The sequence below is a fragment of the Chlorocebus sabaeus genome, chromosome 5 (genome assembly GCF_047675955.1).
Source record: "Chlorocebus sabaeus isolate Y175 chromosome 5, mChlSab1.0.hap1, whole genome shotgun sequence".
In the NCBI taxonomy this organism is placed as follows: Eukaryota; Metazoa; Chordata; class Mammalia; order Primates; family Cercopithecidae; genus Chlorocebus; species Chlorocebus sabaeus.
In genome coordinates this window covers 2,007,424-2,033,805 of record NC_132908.1, presented here as the reverse complement: position 1 = coordinate 2,033,805, position 26,382 = coordinate 2,007,424, and the positions used below count along the sequence as shown (strand labels likewise).

Genomic DNA, 26,382 nt, shown 5'->3' with positions numbered 1-26,382 from the left:
ACCTGGGAGGGAGGAAGTGAAGAGCCAGCTGCAGCCGGCTGCTGGAAGTCCACTGGGGAAGCAGCCCTAGGCAGCTGGCTGAGGACCCTGGCCCCTCATGCTAGCCATCGCCGGCCCCCAGCTTCGCAGCCTGGACACCACCAGCTCCTGAACTTCAGTGACCTCAAAGCCCAGCCTCTGCCCAGTCCCACCCCCCGTTACAGCGCTACCTGGCCTTGAAAGGGACATTGGGGACCCAGGCAGGGTGCCATAGCCTACAAGGCTTGACCTGTGACTGCTAGAGGTCGCAGGGTGAATTGGGCAAAGGGTGGCCCGTGTGGGTGTTGTGTGGAGCCAGATGGCTTCACAGGGAAGATGAAGGTGGGAGGCTGAGTCTGCCGAATAGAGAGATGGTCCTGGGCCCAGAATGTGCCACACAGCAGGGGGTGCCATGGGGTCTGGTGGGGGAGAGGGAGCGGGGATGGGAGCAGATGGACGCAGGGCAGGGGCTCAGGAATGAGACCCAGTTTCCAGCTGCTGAGACTCGGGCAGGGGGCTCCCTGGAACAGCCTCATCCCTCCACTCCCCTCACCCCGCGGGGAGGAGGCTCAGAAGAGACAGAGGCGTGTGGGCCCCAGGCAGGGCCTGTTTATTCTGAGCGCGCGCATGCACTATGGCTTAACGAGGCAACAGCGGTGCCGGTTGATCAGGGGTCGGCTCAGGGGTGCGGGGCCTGGGAGGGAAGAGCAAAGTCAACAGGGTGTCCACGGGGGAGCCCGCCAGGCAGGGCTGAGCCAGAGGCCAGGAGTCCTTCCTGGGTGCCGCTTTCACACACCTGTGTTCCCCAGGCCTGGGAGCTGCCATGCGGAAGGAGGGGCCTGTCCAGAGGCCACCCTCCTCGGGGACATGGGGCCTCCATCCTCAGGCCCCTCAGAGAACCCAGGCCCTGCACTTCAGACGCCCAGCAGGGCACAGGCGCACAGGGTAGCTGGGTGGGGAGCAGGGCCTGGCCTAGGGACCCCCCACACCAGGGCGGGTGGGGAGGGGCAGCTCCTACGGCCACATCAGGCCTCCCTGGCTTTACCTGAGGTCCCCACAAATAGGCTGGGGGCCCCAGCTCAGCCACTGGGAAGTCCCAGGGACTCCCACTCAGGACAGCTGCTGCTGAGGGGAGGGGGCAGGGAGGAAATGGTTTGCAGAGAAAGGTTTGTTTTATTGCAATTATTTAGAGCGCGTCCCAAGGGAGAGGGGAAGTCAGGGGGGTGGGGGGCTCTGGTATTAAGTGGAAACATGTGTGGAGCTGGAGATCTTTTTGGAAAAAAGCAAAAACACAAATTCCTTTCAGTCAGCAGGCCCCGGCAGAGCAGCAAAGGCCCTCACCCCGTGCTGCCCCCGCTCTGTCTCTCTCTCTCGCTCGCGCTCTCTCTCTCTCTCTGTGTCTCTGTCTCTGCCTCTCTCTCACATCTCGGGGTCTCTCTCCCCCCATCTTGCTGCCACAGGCCCCCAGTACCTGGCAGGCAGGGGCAGGATGGGGGCTCACGGGGGCTGGGGCTGATTTCTGGGCAGTGGCAGGACCACCCTCCAATCCACTGAGGCTTGGGGAGCTCGGGGCAGGCTGAGGCCCAAGGTCCGTGCAGGAGGGGTCCCAGGGCCCCGAGACAGGCAGGAAGGGGCTCAGAAGTTGCTGAAGATTTCGCGCTTCCTGTTCCAGTCCATCTGCGGCGCGCGCTTGTTGACTCGCGTGGCTCGAGCCTTCTCCTTGGCCTCGGCCGCCGTGGGGCTCAGGTGGAGGCCGCTCTCCTGGAAGGGGTCTCGCTTCCAGGCACTGCCATCCTGGGGTGAGCACGGTGCGTGGGGTGTCTGGAGTGAGCCCTAGTCCCACACCCCAGACGGGGGCCCCTCCCAGGGAACAACCAACAGAGGTTGCCTGCTGGGGTTGGGGCTGGGGTAGGGGCTCATGAGGGCTTCCTGAGCAGAGACCCCACTGCCAGGGCTGACATCTCCACAGACGCCCACCCCAAGGCCTCTGGCAGCCCCATGTGTGAGCTCAGGAGTGGAGGAGGACATCCATACCTCAGTGTCCTTGTCAGAACCAGGAAGGTCACTTCGGGACGAGCACGCAGAGCCACCATTGAGCTGGGAAACCAAGGGCAGGTTGTGGCTTCACAGACAGACACAACACCCGCACAAGCACACATGTGCACAGATGCACACGCCCCACCAGTGTGTGCTCCTCCACTCGGCAGGGGGCCCCGGGCATCTGGTGGACTCCAGATGCGGTGAGGCAGGCACTGGGCGCCCGGCAGTGACAGGCAGGTGGCCTGGCCGGCTCATGGTGCAGAGGGGGTTTGGGTGCAGGAATGGCTGGCGTGAGCAACGCCTGGGGTGAGGCTACCACCAGCTCCCTGAGGAGGCAGAGACTGGAGGGCAACTCCCTACCAGGTGGTGCTCAGGAGGGGACGGAAGGCAGCAGCCCCCACCCCAGGCGCCCCATGTGGCTTGTGTGTGGCACTGACCCAGGACGAAAACCACAGGCGCATTAAAGGGAGGTGACGGCCAGAATCGGGTGTCACTACCACACCTCGAGAAAAGGGATCTCCAGGGAGAAGGGGGCCTCTGTCGGGCCTGGGTACCCCCAGAAGCACCTTGTGTCTCGTGGGCACCCCACCTTCTCACCTGGACAGGGCTGGTTCCGTTGGTCACGGGTGATGGCAGAGGACCTGTGGGGACAGCGTGTCAGTGGCTGCTCGGCCACCACACCGCACCCACCCTGTGCCCCGGGCCGTGGCCCACCTTCCACGTGCTCCTCGGTGGGTGTGACCCGAAGCCGCTTGAAGTGCTCATCTGTCTCGGGGTCCACCACCAGCAGCCGGGCCTCATCCTCCCGTGCCTTGATGCTGGCCACCACCTCAGCGTGGCGCAGCCCCTCCACATTCTGCCCGTTCACCTGCCGCCACCAGCACGCATCAGCCCCGCCGTGGGCCCAGACAGCCCCCAATGCCGCGTGGCCAGGTGTGGCATCAAATATTCATCACAGCCACCGCCCGCCGAGGCAGCAGGAGGCGCACCAGCTCAGGTTCCCAGTGTCTCCCTCCTCCCTGCAAGGACCCAGGGCCCCAGTGTGGACAGGCATGAGGCCCCCAGCACCCTGCAGCCCTGGTACCTCAATAAGCCGGTCCTGGGCGCGGAGGCCAGAGCGGGCGGCAGGTGAGCCCAGGTCCACCGAGCGGATGTACTGGCCGGGCCGGGACTTATCACTATGCAGGTTGAACCCGTAGCCCTGAGGTCCCTTTCGCAGGTGGCAGAGCCGAGGGCGCAGCTCCCTCAGGGGCCCACTGACATCCTGCAGGTCCGAGGGACAGGGTCAGTCCCTGGCTCCAGCCTCCCACCCCCAGAGGCCACTCCCTGGTGATGCCGCCGCTGCCCAGACTCGGTACCATGCCACCCACGGGCAGGCCCAGGTCTCAGTGGCAAACACTCCGGGAACCCAGGCTGCCTGTGACAGAGATTTAGTTGTGGGAACTTGGGCAAAGCCAGTTTTCAAACCCAGAAGCCTCCCAGATGGGCCCAGCCGCCTTCCTGGGTTGCTGGGATAATTCCCTGGGCTGGAGGCCAGCGCGGTACACAGGCGGGATGGGAGAGAGCACCAGGTGGGAAGAACTGTCACTGTCGGCCTCCTGGGGCAGTTGTCCCTGAGGGCCCTGCCCGTGCGTCCCCCTGCCCCGGGTTCTCCTCCAGAGAGTGGGGCAGGCGCTCCTAGGCCAGCAGTTTTGTTTTCTCTCCAGAGGCCTCCGTGAGGCTGGCTGCGGTGGCGGCTCTGTTTGCTTTCACATTCCGGGAAAACGAGCCGCACCACCCCCGCGGGCCCAGCAAGCAGAGGCTGGGGCAGGAGCTTAGAGTGGACAGGGCACAGAGGGCCTCCTGGGGCCCAGAAGGACCCCCCCGCTACCATCCCAGGCCCTGCCCCATGTTACCTCTGGCATTCTGCAGTGGGGGTCTGGCCCAGGGGACCATGCAGGCAGGGCCAGGCCCAGTGACCACCCCCCAGCCAGGGGCCTGGCCAGGGTGCCGCGGCGGTGGCCAGTGGCTGCCCGTGCTCAGTTAAACATGGCGGTGGCCAGAGCAGGCGGGGTCAGCTCAGGTTTCCAGGGAGTGCCAGGCTTGAGGGCGTGTGCCGGGGAGAGCATGCAAGCGGGGTGAGGGGCTGCCAGGGCCCCTCCCTCACCTCCTACCTCCCTGTGTGTCCCTCAGGGACCACAGGCCAGGCCAGGGTTGGGGCAGCATGGCAAGAGGGGTACTCAGACCTCAGGAGGGCAGGTCTCCAGGCCTTAGACACCCCCGACCCCTCCAGCCACCCACCTTCAAGCTCACTCCAAACCCCAATGGACCGGAAACAGCCATGTCAGTGGCGGGGGCCGCCCTGCCAAGGGAGAAAGGGGGTCCTTCTCCACAGGGCTAGTGCCCTGTCCCCTGGGCTCGGGACCTGCCCTTGGTCTGGAACACCCTTCTCCTGTCCAGCCTGCCAGATGCCTCGTCAGGAGCCTCCTGCCCACCCTCTGAACCCTCTCTGCATGGCCACAACCCAGGCCCTATCACACCAGAAACTCCAGGGACAAGGCTGTGGCTCCTTGGCCCCGCAGGGGCTCAGCTGGGCCACGTGGGCTGAATTGGAGGGTGCAAGACCCCCAAAATCTCCAGGGCCCACCACACAGACCCACCCCTCCCCCAGACACACCTGGTGGCACAGGCACGGGGCTCTGAGGCTGACCCTGACACCTGCCCACCGAGGTGCCCCTCAGGGATGCAGTCAGAGCACAGTGCTGAGGCTGGCCTGGGACTGAGGGAAGGCGTGGGGACAGGAGCCCAGTTCAGGGGGGAGGTGGGAGTGTGACATGGGCCCAGGCGGTACAGACACGTCACACGGTCACAGACACAAGACGTCCAAACACACCTGCAAACATGCATAGCCACCCATACATGCGGCCAGCCCCACAGTGCTGGCCCGGCAGCCCTTCCCACGCCTGCACAGCGGCCTACAGGGCAGGGTTTCTCAGGGCACCAGACAGGAAGCAGGATCAGCTGGGTGTCTGGGGCCCTGAGGCCAGGCCAAGGGCCCCTCAGTGTTCTCAGGGTCATTCTGGCCACCCCTCTGCCTCTGTCCAGAAGCAGCCGTCTTTCACTCTACACGGCAAGAAGTTCTGCCTATCATCAAAGCCTAAACCCCTCATTGTCAGCAGGGTCATGGAGGCGCCAGGCACAGCACTAAACCCTCAGGTGGTGGAAGGGCTGCAATGGAGGGGCCAGGGTGGGCTGCTGGCAGCACATGGGGCGGAGCACGGGGACCCAGAGAGCTGAGGAGTTCGGGCGGGGTTCATAGCTCACATTCCTCCTCCCTGCCCTGGCTCAGCACACACTTCCTGCCGCCTCCTGCCAGGCCCTCTGGCTCCCACGGGCTCCAGGCTCCCTCCCCGCCAGTGGCCAGCACAGAGCTGGACCATCCCTGGTCCCCCAGCCATGCCTGTGTCCGGACAAAGAGGCTAGCATGGGGGTACACTGGGCGCCCCCCCAGATGGTGACGCACCAGCCCTGGCAGAGAAAGGCCTTCATTGTTGCTCAGGGACCAGCCTGCTTACATCAAGTTCCCGGAGTCCCTTCCTCCCACCCCGGGAGGCCGAGCGGCTGCTGGTTCCTCCTAGCCCTCCCTTCCTCCCACCCCACCTGACCTGTACCAGCCCCTGGGGTGGGCTCCGTGGAGGGGCTCCTGGAGCCCGGGCAGGTGGTGTGGCACTCCCGGAGCGCGCCATGGCAGCGGTACAGCGGCAGTGAGTGGCAGGCGTCCGGCCGGGGTGGCCTGAACTCTCTGGCTGACCCAGGCTGCCACCCCACTTATCTACCTCCCTCTGCGGCCCCGGCTCCCCGGGGATGGGTGGGGACGCGGGGGCTGAGTCACTCTGGGGAGAAGGGTGATGACTGAGCCCACTCCCCTGCGAAGGCTCCAGTGTGGCGCCCCCCACCCAGCTAGGTTTCCGTCCCAAGAAAGGAAGGAAGGAAGCTGCTGGAAGGCCCTGCCCTGCCCCAGGACCCAGGGCTGCGGGGACAGGGAGGAGTCCCGGCCCCAGAACACAGGACAGTCCTGCTGAGGTTCCAGAGGAACAAGAGCCATAGGAGCCCGGAAGCCCCCACAGGCACCGCGCCCTAACCACACAGCCGCCTCCCGCAGATCTGTCACCCCTCACCTGCTCTTAGCCCCCAAGGCCCTCCAGATGGAGGTGGAGACTGGGCTAGGGGCAGGGGGCAGAGGGCTCAGGGTCTGCCACCACCTCTAGGGCCTGGCACCGCTGGCCACCCATCTCTGTTTGGGGGCCGTCCCCTGTCGTCACTACTAGGATCAGCTGCACTGCAGCTGCGGCCACCCCCAGCCTGGTGTGGCCCAGGGCTGAGTCATCACTAACTAGGCCTTCATGACCCCCAAAAGGAGTGGCCAACCACATCAGTGTCCTCCCCTGCCCACCTCCCCCATCCCCAGCCAGGACAGGGGACACTGAGAACCACCCTTAGCTCCCAGGGGGCACCCAGAGTTGGGCCCTCTCCATCCTGCACCATAGCCAAGCTACATACCCTCCCAGCGCTCTGCCTCTCTGCCACCACCGCCCCCACTGGAGCCATCCCCACAAAGTAAGCTTTGCCCTCCTGGGCTCCCTGAGCATCTCAGGCATACCCTGAACCCAGGCTGAGCAGGGCAGGATCTGAACCTGCTCTGCGAGGTCAGGTGAGCCCCAATTCTTCCTGTCCATGCTGGGAGCTCAGGTGAACAAACCTCAGGGCTCGAGCCGGGTGCGGTGGCTCACGCCTGTCACCCCAGCACTTTGGGAGGCTGAGGCAGGCAGATCACTTGAGCCCAAGAGTTCCAGACCAGCCTGGCCAACATGGCAAAACCCTGTCTCTACTAAAAACACAAAAATTAGCCAGGTATGGTGGTATACGCCTGTACTACCAGCTACTCGGGAGGATGAGGCACAAGAATTGCTTGAATCCAGGAGAAGGAGATTGCAGTGAGCCAAGACCACACCACAGCACTCCAGCCTGGGTGACAGAGTGAAACTCCATCTCAAAAAAAAAAAAGAAAAAAGAAAAGAAAGAAAGAAAGAAATGAAACCTCAGATCTCAGGGGCCGGGTACAGTGGCTCACGCCTGTAATCCCAGAACTTTGGGAGGCAGAGGAGGGCAGATCACCTGAAATCAGGAGTTCGAGACCAGCCTGAGCAACACGGTGAAACCCCAGCTCTACTAAAAACACAAGAATTAGTAGGATGTGGTGGCGTGTGCCTGTAATCCCAGCTACTGGGCAGGGTGAGGCAAGAGAATCGCTTGAACCCAGACGGCAGAGGTTGTAGTGAGCCGAGAAAAAAAAGAAAAAGAAACCTCAGTTCTCGATGCCAGAAGAGAGAAGGAGAGACCCTGTTCCTTGGGTGTCCCCTGACCTCCTGGAGCCCCTGTCCCCAGCCAGACTCATGCACAAAGGGACCTGCCACTCAGGCCACCCTTTGTTCCTCTAAAAATATACCCAAAGGAAGCTCCTCCTAGGGCTTCCTGCAGCCCCCAGAGCCTGAAATAGCAGACGGGGGAAGGTCCCACCCAAGGCAAGGTGCCTCGGCCACCACACCCTCCAGATAAAGTCCGAGGGCCAGATTTTTCCACAGGAAGGTGAACCATGCATTTGTGTTCAAATCAATGGACAAACGCCTGAGGTAGAGGGGGAGCTTCCTCCTGGGGGAGGGAGGGTGCCTGGGAAAGAGGGAGGCCCCAACCCTCAACTCGGAGATAGGGGCCTGGGACCAGCCCGCTCCCCTGCAAGGCCAGCCCCCCAACCAGCCCTGGGCTGGGCACCTTGGCCCTGACCACGGCCATGGCCTGCCCTCAAGCCCCAGGAAGAAAACGGGTCCCACAGGATGGCCAGGCCTGTGCCCCCTCCCCACAGGGAATGCCGTCTCCCTGCCAAGACATCCCCCTGCCGGGCTCAGCTCCCAGGTGCAGCCAGCTCCAGGAGTGATATTTGGAAAAGGGAGAAAGTGAATGTATAGATCCCCTGCACCCTCAGAAACTCCCGATCCCACACCCCTGCCTCAGGCACGGTTCTCAGAGTGGGGTCTGGCCAACCCCTGGACTCAAATCCCCTGAAGGGATTTATTTCTTTTCTTTTTTTTTTTTTTTTTTGAGACAGTCTCACTGTGTCCCCTAGGCTGGAGTGCAATGGCAGGATCTCGGCTCACTGAAACTGCTGCCTGCCGGGTTCAAGCCATTCTCCTGCCTCAGCCTCCCAAGTAGCTGGGACTACAGGCACCCGCCACCAAGCCCAGCTGATTTTTGTAGTTTTAGTAGAGACGGGTTTCACCACATTAGTCAAGCTGGTCTCAAAACTCCTGACCTCAGGTGATCCGCCCACCTCGACCTCCCAAAGTGCTGGGATTACAGGTGTGAGTCACCGTGCCCGGCCAGGGATGTCTTTGAAAATGAAAAAAAAAGAAAGGTAGAAGAGCATGGAGACAATGCCATCAGGGCCTCCAGGAAGACAGGACAGACAGTTTCAGGCTGTTCCTCCTGGCCCCCAAGGCCTGCCAGGTGGCCCCTCCCAGCGGCCACCTAGCAGGAGGTGGAGCAGGCGGCCCCTGTACTTTTCTGGGTCTCCTGGCTGGGAGCAGGGGCAGGGGAAGGAGGAAGTGCTACCCAGCAGTAGCCCAGAAGGAACAGCAGACAGGGTCCCAGGGCCCTCCCTTGTATCTAGGGGAGGAGTGGGCTCACCTTGGAGCCGCCTGGACCCCCCAACTCCACTCCCATGCTCCCAGCCCCACCCATGCCAGGCCTGGCAGAGTGGCCTCCTAGGCTTCCCCAACCTGCAGAGGCGGCCAGCCCTCTCCCAGGCCTTCCCAGCACACAGGCTCCTTGGAGAGAGACGAGGACAGAGCCACCCAACACAGGCACGGAGCTGGGCACACGCAGACCTAGAATGTCTATTCCCAGGGCTCCTCAGCCATGAGGCTGGGGGCTGGGGAGGCGGCAGCTTGTGAGAGTGACCCCTCGATAGGGCAAGGGGCTCTGGAGTGTCCTGGAGCAGAGGAACAGGCTAGGCTGCCCTGACCCTACCCAGTTTAAAACACAGGGTGAGGGTAGAAAGAGTGGCCCCCAGCAGCCAACAGGATGATCCCTGGGGCAGAAAAGAGGACCCAAAAGGCAGAAGAGACCAAGACTTCTGGAGGCGATCAGAGGCAAAGACGGTCGCCGAGAGCCGAGAGAGCCTCTGGGAGAGGCGAGGGTGGTCCCTGCGGGCCGAGCCTGCCATACCTTCTTGCCAGTGTCGGAGCTGCAGCCACCCATGTGTGCCCAGTCTGGCTTCGGCTCCCAGGGGTCATGGGCGGGCGGGAGCCCTCGCTGGGCCATCTCCTCGGTGCAGGTCAGCTGCCGCCGGCGGAGCTCCTCATCTGTCTCCTGGTCCACTACCAGCAGCCGGGTCTGCCCCTCCACAGCCTTGATCCTCTGCACCACCTGGGGCGAATGGGTGACAGGAGCGGATCAGTGGCCCACATTCCGGGCAGCACATGGGCAATGGCACCACTCTGGGCTGGCCCGGGCGTGCAGGCGGGCGGCTGGTCTGCATGGGCGGCTGGCCGCACTGAGAGGCCTGCCGGCCCCGCCCCCCACCCCCAGACTCCAGCGGCTCCCTCCCTCTGCACCCAGGCTCCGGACACTGAGGTCCAGGCTGCAAGGGCTTCAGGGTCCTCCCAGAGCCTTGCCCTTAGCCCAGGGTCCTCTCCAGCAGGGTTGGGAAGGGGCTGCAGGGTGGGGCAGCTGGGTAAGTCCTGTCTGGAAGTAACAAAGATGGTGCACAGTGGAGCTTCAGGTTTTCAGTCTGCCTGTTAGTGTGTGCATGTGCATCCCTCTGTTTCTTTTTTTTTTTTTTTTTTTTTGAGGCGGAGTTTCGCTCTCTCGCCCAGGCTGGAGTGCAGTGGCCGGATCTCAGCTCACTACAAGCTCCGCCTCCCGGGTTCACGCCTTTCTCCTGCCTCGAGACTCCCGAGTAGCTGGGACTACAGGCGCCCGCCACCTCGCCCGGCTAGATTTTTGTATTTTTTAGTAGAGACGGGGTTTCACCGGGTTAGCCAGGATGGTCTTGATCTCCTGACCTTGTGATCCGCCCGTCTCGGCCTCCCAAAGTGCTGGGATTACAGGCTTGAGCCACCGCGCCCGGCCTACATCCCTCTGTTTCAAAGTCTGTGTCTGCGTCCAGGTTTGAAGGAGAGGGGTGTCTCCCTGGGCCCCACTTTGGGTGTGTCCGTGCCCATTCCTGTCATTCTCTGCCATGGGAGACTAAACCCCTGACCCCACGCCTTATGTCTACCTCCAGGCCATGACCATGGGCCCATTCCCGCTGGACCTGTGAGAAGGGGAATGGCTGGACTCCTGGCTTGGGTACACACACACAGCCAGGGAAGCAACATTCAGGTACAGCCAGCAAGGGGGAGGGGCAGTGAACAGCTATGGCATGGTGGCCGTTGGCGTGTGGGTGCAGGTGCCTGTGAAGTGTCTGGACCATGCAGGGGGCCAGCGTGCACCCGCAGAGAGAAAGCAGTGCCCATTGGGAAGCGGGCAGGAAAACGGCAGCCCTACTCCCACCTGTGGCCTGGGCTCCCCACCAGCCGCCACCAGCCGCCGGGCTCAGCAGGGGTGGTGAACAGATAGGAGGGACTGAGCCAGGCCCGTCTGTCCCCTGGCCCTCCTCTCTCCCCATGACCCAGAGTGAGACAAGAGGAACCCAGTGCCCAGCTGCCTCTTGACTATGTATCCCAAAAAAGTCACCCTAAATCTCTGGCATCAGTTTCCTCAACTGTCAAATGGGGCAGTAACTGCACCTCTTGCCCGCCTGCGGCAGAGGGGAGAGTCCACCATGGTCTGTGTGTCCAGTCCTCAGAGACCAGCACCCCAGGGCCTTGGATAAGCAGGTGTTCCCTGGGCAAGGGCGGCAACGACTATCAAACAGCAGCCAGGCCCCAGCCCTGCCAGCCCTACCCTCAATCCCTCAGGTCCAGGTCACTGGCCTGATCCCCACCTTCTTCAGCAAACAACCTTACACAGCAGACACTCTGGGTGGAAAGCTTGGGGCTGGCCCACGGCGGGACAGACAAGGCACCGGGTGAACAGGAGACCAACTCCAGGCCCAGCTGAACCAACTGCTAATCTTGAGGTTCCAGGACCAGCCATGTAGACAGGTTATGGATTCACCAGTGCTGTGAGAGACAGGGGACCTGGAGGACAAGGGGTGTGTGGACACTGGACCCCCACCAGGGTATGGAGGAAGCCCCTGGCCTGTGGGAGACAGACATACCTCAGGGGTCAGAACCCACAGAGAAAAGGCTCTGTTCTCCTTAGGCAGGAGGCAGGAGGCTTCGGCAAGTAACCCCAGCCGGGCTAAGCAGCCTCTGAGGAGGGGTAGTGCCTCTGGAGCTAAGGAACGTGGTTGCCACCAATGGCCAACTCAACCCGGTCCCAGACATACTGGCTGGGACACACTAGAGTACAGACACACAGACTCACCAGCCTGCAGACACACAGTGATGAGTACACTAACCAGGTGTGCACACACAGAGCTCAGCTCTCACATGCTCAGGAGTCCAGACCTGTACACACACACACACACACACACACACGCAGACCTGTATACTCACACACACTCCAGCACACACACAACTGCAGACACACTGATGCCCTTACTGCAACCCCTCCCGGGTACACACAGGCAGGCGCATGCACACTTGGCTGACCCCAGAGGGACCTGCACACACACGCCCAGCTGTGTTCACACGCACACGTGTACACACCTACGCAAAAGCACCCAGGTCTCCACCTTTCAGGAGGGGCCCCAGGCTGCCCAACACCCTCCTTCATGGCACACTGAGGCCAAAACGCTACCAAAGAGCGAGGCCAACGGCCAGGAGCCGCAGTGCGGGCCCCTCCCTGCCAGGATGCCCCCCCACCCCTGTGCAGGGCTGAGCTTCCTGCGCGGGGACTCGGAAGGCGCCCGGCCGCTGCCTCCTGGCAATGTCCGCGTCCTCTCCGCGGAAGCCCCCTCAGGCCCCCGTGCGACCCCCGCCCGCCCCAGAGGGACGCGCTCAGGGAGGGGGCGGCGGGCCGGGGGCGAGCGCGGGCCCCCACCTGGTGGTGCGTCTCGCCCTCCACGTTGACGCCGTTGACCTCGACCAGGCGGTCCCCAGCGCGCAGCGCGGCGGCCTCGGCGGGGGAACCGGGTTCCACGCGCCGGATGAACTGCCCGCGGCGGCCCTTCTCGCCGTGCAGGTGGAAGCCGTAGCCCTGCTCTCCGCGCACCAGGCGGCACAGGCGCGGCCGCAGTGGCTCCGGAGCGGCCATGGCGCCCGCTGCCCACCAGCCGCCCGCGGGCAGGGGCGCGGGGCAGCTCGGGGGCGGCGGCGGCGCTGGGCACCCGGCGGTGGCTTCGGCGGCTCCCGTTCGGCTCCCGTCGCCTCGGGCTCCGGCTCGGGCTCCAGCTCGGGCTGCGGCACCGCCCCCGCGCCCGCCCCTTCCCCGCCCCCGCCCCCGCCGCCCGGCCGCCCCCACCTCCGGTCGCAGCCATCCCGGCCTCCGCGGCCGGTCATCCCGAGTGGGGATGGGGGAAGGCGGCAGGGCTAGGGGAGCCCCCAGCCACCGGGACCCCTCTGTCTCGCTCCTGCTCTGGGCAGCCGCCTTGGTGCCAGCGCCTTTGCCTTCTATCCCAGGAACATTTATTGGATACCTACTGTATGCGCAGCATCGAGGCAGGTCTTGAGGTGGGCGACGGGTTGGACAAAGGGTCTCCAGGCCAAGAAACCCCCACAAAGGGGCCAAAGGGTAACAACAAGGGCCACAGCCCTCCCCACCCTCCCAGGGAAGCCCTCCCAGACCCCCTTGCCTATCTCCTCTCCACTGTGCCTGATCTGGATCCCTCCCGCAGCCAGAACTGCCCTGGCCCAGGGCAGTCTCAGGAGGGCCCAGGAGGCAAAAAGAGGTTTAAAAGTGACACGCAGCAGTCCCTCCCTGCATCCTGGGGGCCAGTAGCTTGAGACTCCCTGGCCTACCCTCCGTGTTTGGGCTATCTGCACCGCGTCCATTCCCGCCATTCTTCCCTTGGCCGGGCCGGCCCCGCTACTTGTGTCCCAGCCCATCCCAGGCCCGGACTGTGACTCTGCAGGGTAAGGAAAGGATGAGTCTCGACGGTCCACCTCCTGACATGGGCCTCCACTGACTTCTTTGGGCTCTAAGCTCTGGGTGGTGGCCAGTGTTGCACAGGCGCTGCTCCACAGTGTCCACAGGCAGGCAGCAGGCCTCCCCTCCCCTGCCGACAGCCGTCAACGTCCCTGAGCCTCTACCTGAAGCACGAGTGTCCCTCCTTCCCCAACAGGACAGTCACCACCACAGTGAAATCATTTATGCCTGAGCGCATTTTACTTGGAACAACCCTAGGGTCCTGGTCACTTCACAGACCTGCAAACAGGCCTGGAGAGGGAAGAGACCCACGAAGCTTCCTCAGCTCCCTTCGGGCCCAGGGATGTGAGATTCGGAGTCCATGCTATTCACCACCCAGCTCTTCCTCTGTCTCCAATATAGGAAGACAGCTGAGTCCAGGCACAGCCCCAGTCTGCCCTCCTCCCCAGCCCAGCCAGGCCCCCTGCACATACCTGGTTCCCAGGGGTCAGGCACAGCCAGCCCAGGCAATTCCCCATGTGAGCAGTAGAAGCAGGCTTGGCGCAGTCCTCCTCTCCCTATCCTCTCTCTGGGGCCTTGGCCTGGGCTCCCCTGCCCCCACCCAAGCACAGGGCCCGCCTCTGGGCAGTCTCCTGGGCCATGGCCCCCTGGGTGCCCATATCCCGGCAGCTGCCCCTAAAAGCCACTTAGGCTGAGGCGCCATGGCTGCTTGCCACCCCCACCCCTGCAATTCCTGGCTGAGGCTGCCTCAGGCTCCCGCCTGGCCGGCCACCTCCATCTGTCTGTCTGCATGTCCAGAGGCTGCCTGTCTGACCTGTGGCTGGCCTCCCCGGACACAGCCTGGTGCTGCCACCCGTGGAGTCTGTGAAGGACAGTGTGACCCACCACCACGCACCCCACACACCACACCTGTTTGGGCTCAGGAGGTCATCCCACACCAACCAGGGCCTCCCACAACCTGGCAGGCTGTAGCTTCGTGGCCACACTAGAGTTGAGGGAGGTGGCTGGATGGGAGGCACCAGCAGCCCCAGGTCCCCTGGGTAAGGGGGCTTGCAGAGCTTACCCCCCTGGGTGGGGCAGATCCCTGATCAGCCTTGGGCATACACTAGCCTTCCCTGGCCCAGGACTCAGCCAATTCCTCCTCCCAGTGACTGAAGATGGGATGGGGGGCCAGGAGCAGTGTCTCACGCCTGTAATCCCAACACTTTGGGAGGCCGAGGCGGGTGGATCACCTGAGGTCAGGAGTTTGAGACCAGCCTGGCCAATGTGGCAAAACCCCATCTCTACTAAAAATACCAAAAAAAAATTAGCCAGGCATGGTGGCAGACACCTGTAATCCCAGCTACTGGGGAGGGTGAGGCAGGAGAATCGCTTGAACCCAGGAGGTGGAGGTTGCAGTGAGCTGAGACTGCATCATTGCACTCCAGCCTGGGTGACAGAGCAAGACACCATCTCAAAAAAAAAAAAAAATTAATAAAAATTTAAAAATAAATAAATAAAAGATGGGATGGAGAACAGCATGGCGGAGGGAAGGGCCACCAGGGACATGAGGTCACAACTGGGGCCAGGAACCAAGGAAGTATCACACGACACTCTACCGCTACAAAGTAACAAAGGAGTCCCCAAAGCCAAAAAGGGCTGAGGAGGGTAACAGAGTAGCAAAGGATCAGGCAACAAAGGAAGTGGGCCTGGCAAAGCGGGGAGCAGGAGGAATGAGGCAGCCAGAGAGGAACCGGAGGTCACAATTTCAGAGGAGGTGCAGAGTCAGAGGGGACAGTGAGTCCAGGGGCCTGGAGGAACAGGCAAGGAAGGGTGACCCAGCAGCTCTCAGGGCCAAACCCTCCCACGCCTCTTCTCCAGCCAGCCCCCGGAAGCTCTCAGCCCTGGTCCAAGGCTGACCTTGGCCCCTACGGGTGCTGTGCTGGAGGCAGAGGAAGGCGAAGGGAAGCGCCTGGGCAAAGGTGTTCAGGGGCCGCCAAGTGCTTGGTGTCTCAAAGAAAGGGCTAGGGAGGTGGGCAGGAGGCAGTAGGGTCGGCATGGAGAGGAGGGTGGACTTTATTTTGCTGCTTCTGTGGAGTGCAGATGGGGTGATGTGGGTTCCCAGGGTAGCAGCAGGAGGGAAGAAAGTCAAGTCAGGGGCAATCAGAGGCTTGGGGGATTCCCCACTCTCCACCCAACCCCCTTTCCCCACGCCTGCCAGCATGCTACCCAGGCATGAGTCCTATCCAGCAGAGAGAGAGGTCTCAGCTGTTCCCCTGGGCTGTCCGTGGGGGGTCCACCGGGGTGGGGGCGCCCCTGCACTCCTGTTTCTGCAGGACCTTTCCTCCAGGCCTTGAACCCCCATCCCTCCAGCAAGGTCCCAGCGATCTCAGGGAGCCCGAGCCTGGGCCTGGACAGAGGCTCTGGGATGTGGCCGTGGCCTGGAGCGCTGTCTGGGGGTGGGACCACTATTCCGACGCCCGGTAATGGTCCAGAGCTGCTCAGGCAGGCGCTGCTTTCTGATGGACATTAATGGTCCTGCAAGCATAACCAGACCGCGCCTAGGGCCTCTTCCCTCAGGCTGCACCGTGCCTCTCTTTAGATTCCGAAACTGGAGCAGGCGGGGCCAGCGCGACAGAAGGAGGTGACCAAAAGAGACCCAGAGAGGAGGAGAGGGGAGGTGGGGACTGCGACGACCGAAGAGGGAGGGAGGGGCAGGAAACCGCTGCCGCCGACGGGGCGGCCCCGCCCACCCGCTGTGGTCCCGCCCACTGCGGCCCGCCCATTGCTGGAGGCGCGGGGCGGAGGCTACCGCCCAGAACGGTAGCCGCGCAGCGCCACCTGGTCAGAACTGGTGGCACTGCATCGTCCGAGGAGCTGTCCACTCGATCCAGTCCTGTGGGGTGGGGACTGGGGTGAGGCTGGCGCCCTAGGGCTGGTTGCGCTGCAGGGGAATAAGGGTGTGGATCTGGGGAGGCAGAGAAGCCCCTCATCGGCTCTGCCTCCCCATCTTGGACCAGGCAAGCACCAGGGAACATTACTGAAACCTCCCCCCGCCCCCGCAAAAACTGGGCTTTGAGCACCTTGGCATTTGCAAGGGGAGGCCAGAGCTGAAGCAGCTCCAGGAAGAACATTTAACCCAGCCTTGGGCCCTGGAGTCCTCCTTCCGGGAGGGAGGTCCCGGGCTGTCCTGGAATCTGCAGTCTGGAGCAGGCGGGTGGGAAAAGGGAGGAGGCAGTGGGAGGGGCAGTGAGAGCAGACACGGCATGGGTATCATCCCATAGGCAGTGGGGAGCCCTTGAGGCGTGGTGTGGGGGTGACAAGGTCAGGACATCCATGTTCTTAGAGGTCAGGTTCAGTGAGGAACAGCGGCAGGACTGGGAAGGAATGAGTTCGCAGGGAGAATGAGTTGTCCTGTGAGGTGTGTGACCACCTCTTCACCCAGCACAGAGCCGGAGGGAGGGCTAGATGGAACGAAGGGCTCCATGTAAGAATTGGCTGGTGAGGCCGGGCGCGGTGGCTCAAGCCTGTAATCCCAGCACTTTGGGAGGCCGAGATGGGCGGATCACGAGGTCAGGAGATCGAGACCATCCTGGCTAACACGGTGAAACCCCATCTCTACTAAAAATACAAAAAAATTAGCCGGGCGTGGTGGCAGGCGCCTGTAGTCCCAGCTACTCGGGAGGCTGAGGCAGGAGAATGGCGTGAACCCAGGAGGCGGAGCTTGCAGTGAGCCGAGATAGTGCCACTGCACTCCAGCCTGGGTGACAGAGCAAGACTTCGCCTCAAAAAAAAAAAAAAAAGAATTGGCTGGTGAGGCTCACGCCTGTAATTCCAGCACTTTGGGGGACCGAGGCGGGAGGATCACCTGAGATCGGGAGTTCGAGGCCAACTTGACCAACATGAAGAAATACTGCCTCTACTGAAAATACAAAATTAGGCGGGCGTGGAGGCGCATGCCTGTAATCCCAGCTACAGGCTGAGGCAGGAGAATGACTTGAACCCAGGAGGCAGAGGTTGCAGCAAGCCAAGATCGCACCATTGCACTCCAGCCTGGGCAGCAAGAGGGAAACTCTGTCTCAAAAAAAAACACAAAAATTACGAAAAACAAAAAACAAAACAATTGGCTGGTGGGCCAGGTGCCCTGGTTCATGCCTGTCATCTCAGCACTTTAGGAGGACAAGGTGGGCGGATTCCCTGAGGTCAGGAGTTCAAGACCAGCCTGGCCAACATGGCGAAATTCCATCTCTATTTTAAAAAATACAAAAATTTGGCCGGGCGCGGTGGCTCACGCCTGTAATCCCAGCACTTTGGGAGGCCGAGATGGGTGGATCACGAGGTCAGGAGATCGAGACCATCCTGGCTAACACGGTGAAACCCCATCTCTACTAAAAATACAAAAATTAGCCAGGCGCGGTGGCGGGCGTCTGTAGTCCCAGCCACACGGGAGGCTGAGGCAGGAGAATGGCGTGAACCCGGGAGGCGGAGCTTGCAGTGAGTGGAGATTGCGCCACCGCACTCCAGCCTGGGCGACAGAGCGAGACTCCGTCTCAAAAAAAAAAAAAAAAAAAAAAAATACAAAAATTAGCTGGGCTTGGTAGTAGGCACCTGCAATCCCAGCTACTGGGGAGGCTGAGAATCATCTGAGCCGGGGAGGCAGAGAGGTGGAGGTTGCAGTGAGCCGAGATAGTGCCTCTTCAGCATGGGCTGGAGACTCTGTCTCGGAAAAAAAAAGAAAAAGAATTGAAGGAGTGGAGATAAAAAGAGCACCTACATTTGGGAGAAGGACACACCTTGGAGATGGAAAAGACCTACCAGCGAGGGGAGGTGGGGCTTCCAGGAGCAGGGGTGGGGGGCTGGTTCCACAGGGGCATCCTAAAGCCAGGCCCAGGACCACCCCTCCCCCAATCCTTCCTGGGTGGCCCCAAGGGGGGACCCTGCCACATGGCTACGGGAGGGTTCCAAGGGTGGGCTGCATCAGGGCATGTGACCTTGGTGGTTTGGGGTCCAGGACAGTTGTTGCAGTCCCAGGGCAGATTAGAGAGGGTTGAAAAGGGAGAGTGAGGGAGGAGGGGCCCAGACCCTTGGGAAGGGAACTGGAGGGGGCCTGGTGGACGGAGGTCCTCGGTATTCAAGATGGCAGGGCACATGTATGTGGGGGGGCTGGAGCCAGTGACCAGAAGGGCATGCAGAGAGGGATAAAAGGTAGAGGAGCAGCTGGGCACGGTGGCTCATGCCCATAATCCCAGCAATTTGGGAGGCCAAGGTGGGCGGATCACCTGAGGTCAGGAGTTCAAGACCAGTCCAGCCAACATGGTGAAACCCCGTCTCTACAAAAATACAAAACTTAGCTGGGCATCATGGTGGGTGCCTGTAGTCCCAGGTACTCAGGAGGCTGAGGCGGGAGAATCACTTGAACCCGTGGAGGTGGAGGTTGCAGTAAGCCAAAATCGCGCCACTGCACTCCAGCCTGGGCGACAAAGGGAGACTCCGTCTCAAAAAAAAAAAAAAAGAAAAGAAAAAAGCAAGAAGCAAGGTGGGGCTCAGGTGGAGGGGCCCCTCCTCCAGGGGCATGACCCAGAAGAAGGGGACCAGGGGTTCTTAATCCTCTGCGGAAGACTTTGGCTAAGGGAGAAAGGGGGTGCCAGGAGATCCAGGTTTGAAATGAATGCTGAGTGCCCGGCGCTTCCCCTGGTCGGCGAGGGAGGGGCCCGTGACATTTGCCAGGGCGTGGGCGCGCCTGTCTGCGCCCTGAGCTAGACGGCAAAGTACACAGGCAGACGAAGGGGTCGCTCGCGGGGGCGCAGGAGTCAGGCGGATTTTATTGACCGGACGGCAGGCCGGGGCAGTGAGCGGCTCCTGGAAGCTGCGGCGACTCCTCCTGGGTCAGACGCGGAGGCGCCGCAGGCGGGGGAACGCTGTCAGGACGGTCTGGGGACCAGGCGGGGCCGGCCAAGGCGGTTTGCTGCGGGGACCACGGCGGGGCGGGAGACGTCTCTCGGAAGTCGCTAGCGAGAGCAGAGCAAGGCCGTGGGGAGGAGGCTGTGGCCCTCCACCGCCACCCCCGGGTGCCAGGGTCGAGCCTGCCCAGGGAAAACTTTTCTGGGCGCGGAGCGGGGGATGGAAGGGCCCGAGGGTGCCCCCTGAACACGCGGCTCCGTGCTGCGGCTCAGACCTCCTGAGACCCCTTTGCCCGCGGCGGTCCAGGCCTCCTCCCCTCTCACGTACCTGGCCGGCTCCGCTGAAGTCCAGGGACACCGGTTTGAGCGCAGGCTCCGGGGCGCGCGGGCTCCGGGGCGCACGGACAGGGATCCCTGCCTCGGAGCTCCTGCGTCGCGTCTCCCACAGCTCCTGAACCCACGAGGGCAGCAGGAGAGGAGCCTCGCGGGCGGCGGGTCCGGGGGAGAGGTTGTCCCCGGTCAGGGGGCCGGCGGCCGCGCGCAGCGCGCGGCGCCACATATAGGGTGAGCGGCGCAGCCCCATGAGCAGGCCAGCGGCGCGGCCCACCGTGTGGTAGCGGGGACTCGCCACTTGCTTGTACCACGCTCCGGCGGGCAGCGGCAACAGGAACAGGAGCAGCGACAGTGCCAGCCGCGGCCGGCTCGCGGGAGCCCCCCGCTTCCCAGGGCCCCGCGCCAGGGTGCTCGCGTCGACGGCCGCCCGGCGGGGCGGGCGACGAACCGGCTCAGCTGGGTTTGGGCGCGCAGTGGAGTCGGGACGCCAGGTACCAAAGCGCAGGAGGCTGGAGGCAAGCCGTGGGTCCCCTTGCGAGCCCAGCTATAACCGTTCGTGGCCCCGCCTTGTTCCGCCCCCGCAGTACTGCTGGGCTTCCCAGATGGGAGGAGGGACGGAGGAAGGAGAGGGAACCCTGGCAGCTGGCGGGGGACGTGGGTACCTGAGCATCTCACTGAGTGGGCCGCTGGCTGGAACTGTGCTCCTCTGGGGGAACACGTTCCATTCTCTCCCTGCTCAGCCTCCTCCCCCCAGGAGTGGAAGTGCCAGGGAGAGGGTACTGGGAACACTGATGAGGGAGTAGGGCTGAGGGATGCCCCTTTAGGCAGACTCCTGCAGGTGGGACAACAACAGAGCGAAGGCCCAGGTACAGGCAGAGCTACAGTGGCTATCGCAGGAGGGCTGTCAGGGGCTTTCAGCACCATTGAAGACCCCCCTGGGTGACTCCCCACAAGAGTTGTCCCTTGTCCTTGCCTAGCATGGCTCCCAAAGCTGTCCCCACACTCTGTCCTGTCCACTGCCACCCCCAGCTTCTCCCCACCAACCTGTCTCCCCGCAGAGCTAGACAGAGGCTTAGAAGCCTCACATTGGCCACACCAAGCCATCCTTGGGGTCTGTGGTTCTGCGAGGCCTCCAGGAGAAAGAGTCAGCCCCTCCTTGAACCTGTAGCCCTGGAGGGGCAGGACAAGGCCTTGCAGACCTCCAGTGTCTCCTCTCTGGTGATGGTCCCCTAAGATCACTTTATCCAGCGAGTCTCAATTTTTGTCTAAACCAACAGCCTGTGACTTTGCCTGCCTCTGTGCGTCTGTGCCTACAGCATCATTCCCTCCTTCTCAGCCTGGCTAACACCTACTCATCCTTCAGGACTCCACTTAAATGGCCCAGGTCCTTGGCTGGGCGCGGTAGCTCACGCCTGTATTCCCAGCAATTTGGGAAGCCGAGGTGGGCGGATCACCTGAGGTCAGGAATTCAAGACCAGCCTTGCCAACATGGTGAAACCCCATCTCTACGAAAAATTAAAAAAATTAGCTGGGTGTGGCGGCAGGCACCTGTAATCCCAGCTACTTGAGAGGCTAAGGCAGGAGAATTGCTTGAACCCAGGAGGCGGAGGTTGCAGTGAGCCGAGATTGCACCATAGAACTCCAGTCTGGGAAACCAGACGAAACTCTATCAAAAAAAAAAAAAAGAAAAAAAGGCACAGGGCCAAACAATCCCTCAGAATATACTTCTGTGCCCACCTGGGCTTAACAGCCCCCTCCCAGAGGGCAGAGCCTGACACACTCTTTCCTGACCTCCCAGGAAGGGTGAATCCAGCCCTCCCCCAGCAATCATGCCAGTCATGGGGCAGCCCCGGGTCCCAGACATCAGGGATCTCGTTTTGGGTCATGATAAACTATCTCATCTTGACCTCCAGATAATGCCATGAGTGAAATTATTATTGACTCCACTCACTAACTAGCGAACTGAGGCCCAGGGAGAACTGACCTGCCCCAGATCATGTTGGGTAAATGGTGGAGGTTAGATATATCCTAGCCCCTGAGCCCAAGAGCCTCAGCTTGGGGGAACAGGGTACCCCCATCCAGAGAGGCACAGAAGGGCTGGGGGCAGGCTGGGCACGTTAGCTCATGCTTGTAATCCCAGCACTTTGGGAGACCAAGGCAGGTGGATTGCTTGAGGCCAGGAGTTCAAGGCCAGCCGGTCCAACATGGCTGGTCTAATGGAGATGGAGAAACCCCATCTCCATTAAAAATACAAAACTTGCCGGGTGCAGTGGCTCATGCCTGTAATCCCAGCACTTTGGGAGGCTGAGGGAGGAGAATCACTTGAACTCGGGAGGCAGAGGTTGCAGTGAGCCAAGATGGGACCACTATACTCCAGCCTGGGCAACAGAGCAAGACTCCATCTCAAAAAACAAACAAACAAAACAGAAGGTCTGGGACAGAGCCCGACTCCTGCTCCTGAGGCGTGAGGGTCCCCAGTGGATCTGGTGAGTCCGAGGAGGTTTGAAAGCAGCAGCCCTCCCCACAAAGGCCACACTGAAGTGGTGAGACACCAGCCCTGCTTCACAGTCGCAGCTGAGGGGAAGAGGATAGGGGCCTCGGCCTCTCCTGCCTCAGTTTCCTCATCTGTAAACTGGGGGTGAAAACAGTGGCCACTTCATCATCTCCTCGGCATTGGTAATCCAGTGGTGGGTCTGGGAGCTGAACCGTGCCTGGTACCCAGTAGGCACTCAATAAGCGCTGTGGCTAGGATCTATCCTTGCTGCGCCAGAGGCTGACCACCCCCAGCCTGTCAGGAAAACACCGTGACAGGGACAGAATGGGGGATGCAGATGGAGCTGTCTGTGCCGACTGGAGGACCCCCGGGACCAGAGGCTCTGCAAAAAGCTGTCCCCGCCGCACTCCCCTGGGGCCCCTTGTCCTTGAGAGCTGCCTGGAGTGTGTGGTGGGCGGGTAGTGCAGCACGACATGGGCCAGAGCCAGGCCCCATCAGGGTCCCTTGGCGCTGCCACCCACTCCTGGCTAAGAGGACGTGGGCGTCTCTGGACCCCTGGGGGGACTTCAGCCAGTCTGGGGAGGGTCCAGGATGCCCCCTGGAGGTGGCCCAGGGAGCTTCTGCAGGGGGAAACTGCAGAAATTGATCAATGAAGGTCTGTGCTGGGATGGAAGTCCCTGTGACAGAAAATAGAAGTAGAGGCTGGGCACGGTGGCTCACGTCTGTAATCCCAGCACTTTGAGAGGCTGAGGCGGGTGGATCACCTGAGATCAGGAGTTCGAGACCAGCCTGACCAACATGGAGAAACCCCGTCTCTATTAAAAACAAAATTAGTCGGGCATAGTGGCACATGCCTGTAATCCCAGCTACTAGGGAGGCTGAGGCAGGAGAATTGCTTGAACCTGGGAGGCAGGGGTTGCTGTGAGCCGAGATCGCACCACTGCACTCCAGCCTGGGCAACAAGAGTGAAACTCCTTCTCAAGAAAAAAAGAAAAGTAAAGAAAAAGAAAACAGAAGTAGAAGTAGAGCTGTAACAGCATAGTAAATCTCAAAACTGCAATGGTGTACAATGAAAAAAACTCCTTGCAGCACAGTAGGTTCCACGTGCTGCCATTTTCTGAGCTTCAATGCCAGGAGTGGGAGCTGCAGTGCCTCACACCTATAATCGCAGCACTTTGGGAGGCCAAGGCGGGCAGATCACCTGAGGTCAGGAGTTCAAGACCAGCCTGGCCAACATGATGAAACCCCATCTCTACTAAAAATACAAAAATTAGCTGGGCATGGTGGCCGGCGCCTGTAGTCTCAGCTACTCTAGAGGCTGAGATAGGAGAATCGCTTGAACCCAGGAGGCAGAGGCCGCAGTGAGCAGAGATGGAGCCATTGCACCTCAGCCTGGGCAACAGAGGAAGGCTCCTTCTCAAAAATGAACAAAACAAAAAAAACCAAACCGGCTGGGCGTGGTGGCTCACACTTGTAATCCCAGCACTTTGGGAGGCCAAGGCAGGTGGATCCTGAGGTCAGGAGTTTGAGACCAGCCTGGCTAACACAGTGAAACCCTGTTTTACTAAAAATAGAAAAATTAGCCAGGTGTGGTGGCAGGCGCCATAGTCCCAGCTACTTAGGAGGCTGAGGCGGGAGAATCACGTGAACCCAGGAGGCAGAAGTTGCAGCGAGCCAAAATTGCACCACTGCACTCCAACCTGGGCGACAGAGCTAGACTGTCTCAAAAAACAAAACAAAAACAAAACAAACAAAAGTAAGTAGTGGCTCCTCTGCCTTGTTTATTGCTGTGGCCCACGGGAGTGAGAGTCGCCGGACGCAGGGAAAGGCCACTGGGAACAGAGGCACGGGGAGGTGTCTGTTGGGTGGGGTATGCAGAACACACGGCGGGGGAGCCCAGGGCTGGGTTAGAGGAGCAAAACATAGAACCTTAAAGGTGCCTGTGGGCTCCCTTTCCAGGCGGCAGGAGGAGGTCCTCTGCGTCCTGCCCATCCTGGTGCCCAGGGGAGGGGGCCTGGTGACGAAGGCTTCCTTCTCTCCGCCTCCAGAGATCTAAAGCCACAGCTCTCCTTGGGGAGGAGGTGATGAGAGCCGGCCCTGCTTCCTGAGACTCACCTCTCAGTTCCTTGATACCAGTGTCCTGCCTGGAAATCCATAAGACGCTTAAGGCCCGGACCATGCCTGCCGCAGGCACAAAGCCTGGCCCCGAACAGGAAAGCCCTGGTAAGGAGGAGATTAATGAGCAAATCTGTTTTGTTATCTTTAAAATTATTGGCCAGGGCGTGGCATGGTGGCTCACGCCTGCAATCCCAACACTTTGGGAGGTCAAGGCGGAGTTAAGAGACCGGTCTGGGCAATATGGTGAAACCCCATCTCTACCAGAACAAACGACGACAAGATAGATATATTAGCTGGGTGTGGTGGTGCACGCCTGAAGTCCGAGGCAGAAAGATCCCTTGAGGCCTGGAGTTTGTAAGACTGCAGTGAGTTGGCCGGGCGCGGTGGCTCAAGCCTGTAATCCCAGCACTTTGGGAGGCCGAGACGGGCGGATCACGAGGTCAGGAGATCGAGACCATCCTGGCTAACACAGTGAAACCCCGTCTCTACTAAAAAAATATAAAAAACTAGCCAGGCGAGGTGGCGGGCGCCTGTAGTCCCAGCTACTCGGGAGGCTGAGGCAGGAGAATGGCATAAACCCAAGAGGCAGAGCTTGCAGTGAGCTGAGATCCAGCCACTGCACTCCAGCCTGGGCGACACAGCGAGACTCCATCTCAAAAAAAAAAAAAAAAAGACTGCAGTGAGTCGTGATAGCACCACTGCACTCCAGCCTGGGCGACAGACCCTGTCTCAAAAAGTAAATACATAGCTCAGGCTCAGTGGCTCATGCCTATAATCCCAACAGTTTGTGAGGCTGAGGTGGGCGGATCACTTAAAGTCAGGAGTTCAAGACCAGCCTGGTCAATATGGTGAAACTCCATCTTTACTAAAAATACAGAAAAATTAGCTGGCTGTTGTGGCGCACGCCTGTAATCCCAGCTACTCGTGAGGCTGAGGCACAAGAATTGCTTGAACGTAGAAGGCGTAGGTTTCAGTGAGCCGAGATCGCGCCACTGCATTCCAGCGGCAGAGCGAGACTCCATCTCAGAAAAAAAAAAATAAATAAATACATTAAATAATTGGCCAGGCCCAGTGGCTCACTCCTGTAATCCCAGCACTTTGGGAGGCCGAGGTGGGCGGATCACGAGGTCAGGAGATCGAGACCATCCTGGCTGGCACGGTGAAACCCATTTCTGCTAAAAATGCAAAAAAAAATTAGCCCGGGCGTAGTGGCAGGCGCCTGTAGTCCCAGCTACTTGGGAGGCTGAGGCAGGAGAATGGCGTGAACCTGGGAGGCGGAGCTTGCAGTGAGCCGAGATCATGCCACTGCACTCCAGCCTGGGCGACAGAGTGAGACTCCGTCTCAAAAAAAAAGAAAAAGAAAATAATTATAATAATAATTAGGGCTGGGCCCGGTGGCTCGTGCCTATAATCCCAGCACTTTGGGAGGCTGAGCCAGGCGGATCACAAGGTTAAGAATTCAAGACCAGCCTGGCCAACATGGTGAAACCCCATCTCTACTAAAAATATGAAAATTACCTAGCCATGGTGGTGCGTGCCTGTAATGCCAACTACTTGGGAGGCTGAGGCAGAAGAATCACTTGAACCTGGGAGGCAGAGGCTGCAGTGAGCCGAGATGGTGCCACTACACTCTAGCCTGGGCCACAGAGCAAGACTCCGTCTCAAAACAATAAACAATAAAAAATAAATAAATAAAATAAGGCCAGACACAGTGGCTCACGCCTGTAATCCCAGCACTTTGGGAGGCTGAGGTGGGCGGATCACGAGGTCGGGAGATCGAGACCATCCTGGCCAACACGGTGAAACCCCGTCTCTACTAAAAATACAAAAAAATTAGCTGGGTGTGGTGGTGGATGCCTGTAGTCCCAACTACTCAGGAGGCTGACCCAGGAGAATGGCGTGATCCCGGGAGGCGGAGCTTGCAGTGAGCCAACATTGCGCCATTACACTCCAGCCTGGGCGACAGAGTAAGACTCCCTCTCAAAAACAAAAATAAATAATAAATAAAATAAAATAATTAATGTTGTCAAGGCAACATACGTTATAAATCAAAGGCTGCTTGCTATAAGAGAACAAAGCTATCCCTGCCCACCCTTCACACACTGGTCCTGCTCTCCAGAGACAGCTGCTTCCAACTCTTTTAGCTGTTTCTTCTAGTAATTATCTCCAGATGTTTGAATCATAAGCGTAACTGCCATTTTTGTTTTGTTTTGTTTTTTTTGTTTTTTTTTTTTTTTTTGAGACGGAGTCTTGCTCTGTCGCCCAGGCTGGAGTGCAGTGGCCAGATCTCGGCTCACTGCAAGCTCCGCCTCCCGGGTTCACGCCATTCTC

The 26,382-nt window shown here is 60.5% G+C and overlaps 2 protein-coding genes across 3 annotated transcripts; both read right to left on the bottom strand.

The window, feature by feature from the left end:
- Window positions 1-605: 605 nt before the first annotated feature.
- On the bottom strand, window positions 606-12,502 carry NHERF2 (NHERF family PDZ scaffold protein 2). Of its 2 annotated transcripts, XM_007982115.3 has the most exons (7): window positions 12,184-12,502; window positions 9,319-9,519; window positions 3,143-3,322; window positions 2,773-2,926; window positions 2,656-2,699; window positions 2,053-2,115; window positions 606-1,812 (listed from the first exon to the last, which is right to left on the bottom strand). In XM_007982115.3, the coding sequence occupies exons 1-7, from the start codon at window positions 12,394-12,396 to the stop codon at window positions 1,654-1,656; spliced, it is 1,014 nt and encodes a 337-aa protein (XP_007980306.2). In that variant the 5' UTR covers window positions 12,397-12,502; the 3' UTR covers window positions 606-1,653. The 2 variants fall into 2 exon arrangements, with proteins under 2 accessions (XP_007980306.2, XP_007980313.3); XM_007982122.3 differs by lacking the exons at window positions 9,319-9,519; window positions 12,184-12,502 and adding an exon at window positions 5,703-6,012.
- Window positions 12,503-18,995: 6,493 nt separating this feature from the next.
- NPW (neuropeptide W) lies at window positions 18,996-24,580 on the bottom strand. Its single transcript, XM_007982097.3, is given in 3 exon segments — window positions 18,996-19,214; window positions 19,435-19,925; window positions 19,928-24,580. Coding segments are annotated over 3 exon segments (1,194 nt in total). The 5' UTR covers window positions 20,544-24,580; the 3' UTR covers window positions 18,996-19,127.
- Between the last annotated feature and the right edge of the window lie 1,802 nt (window positions 24,581-26,382).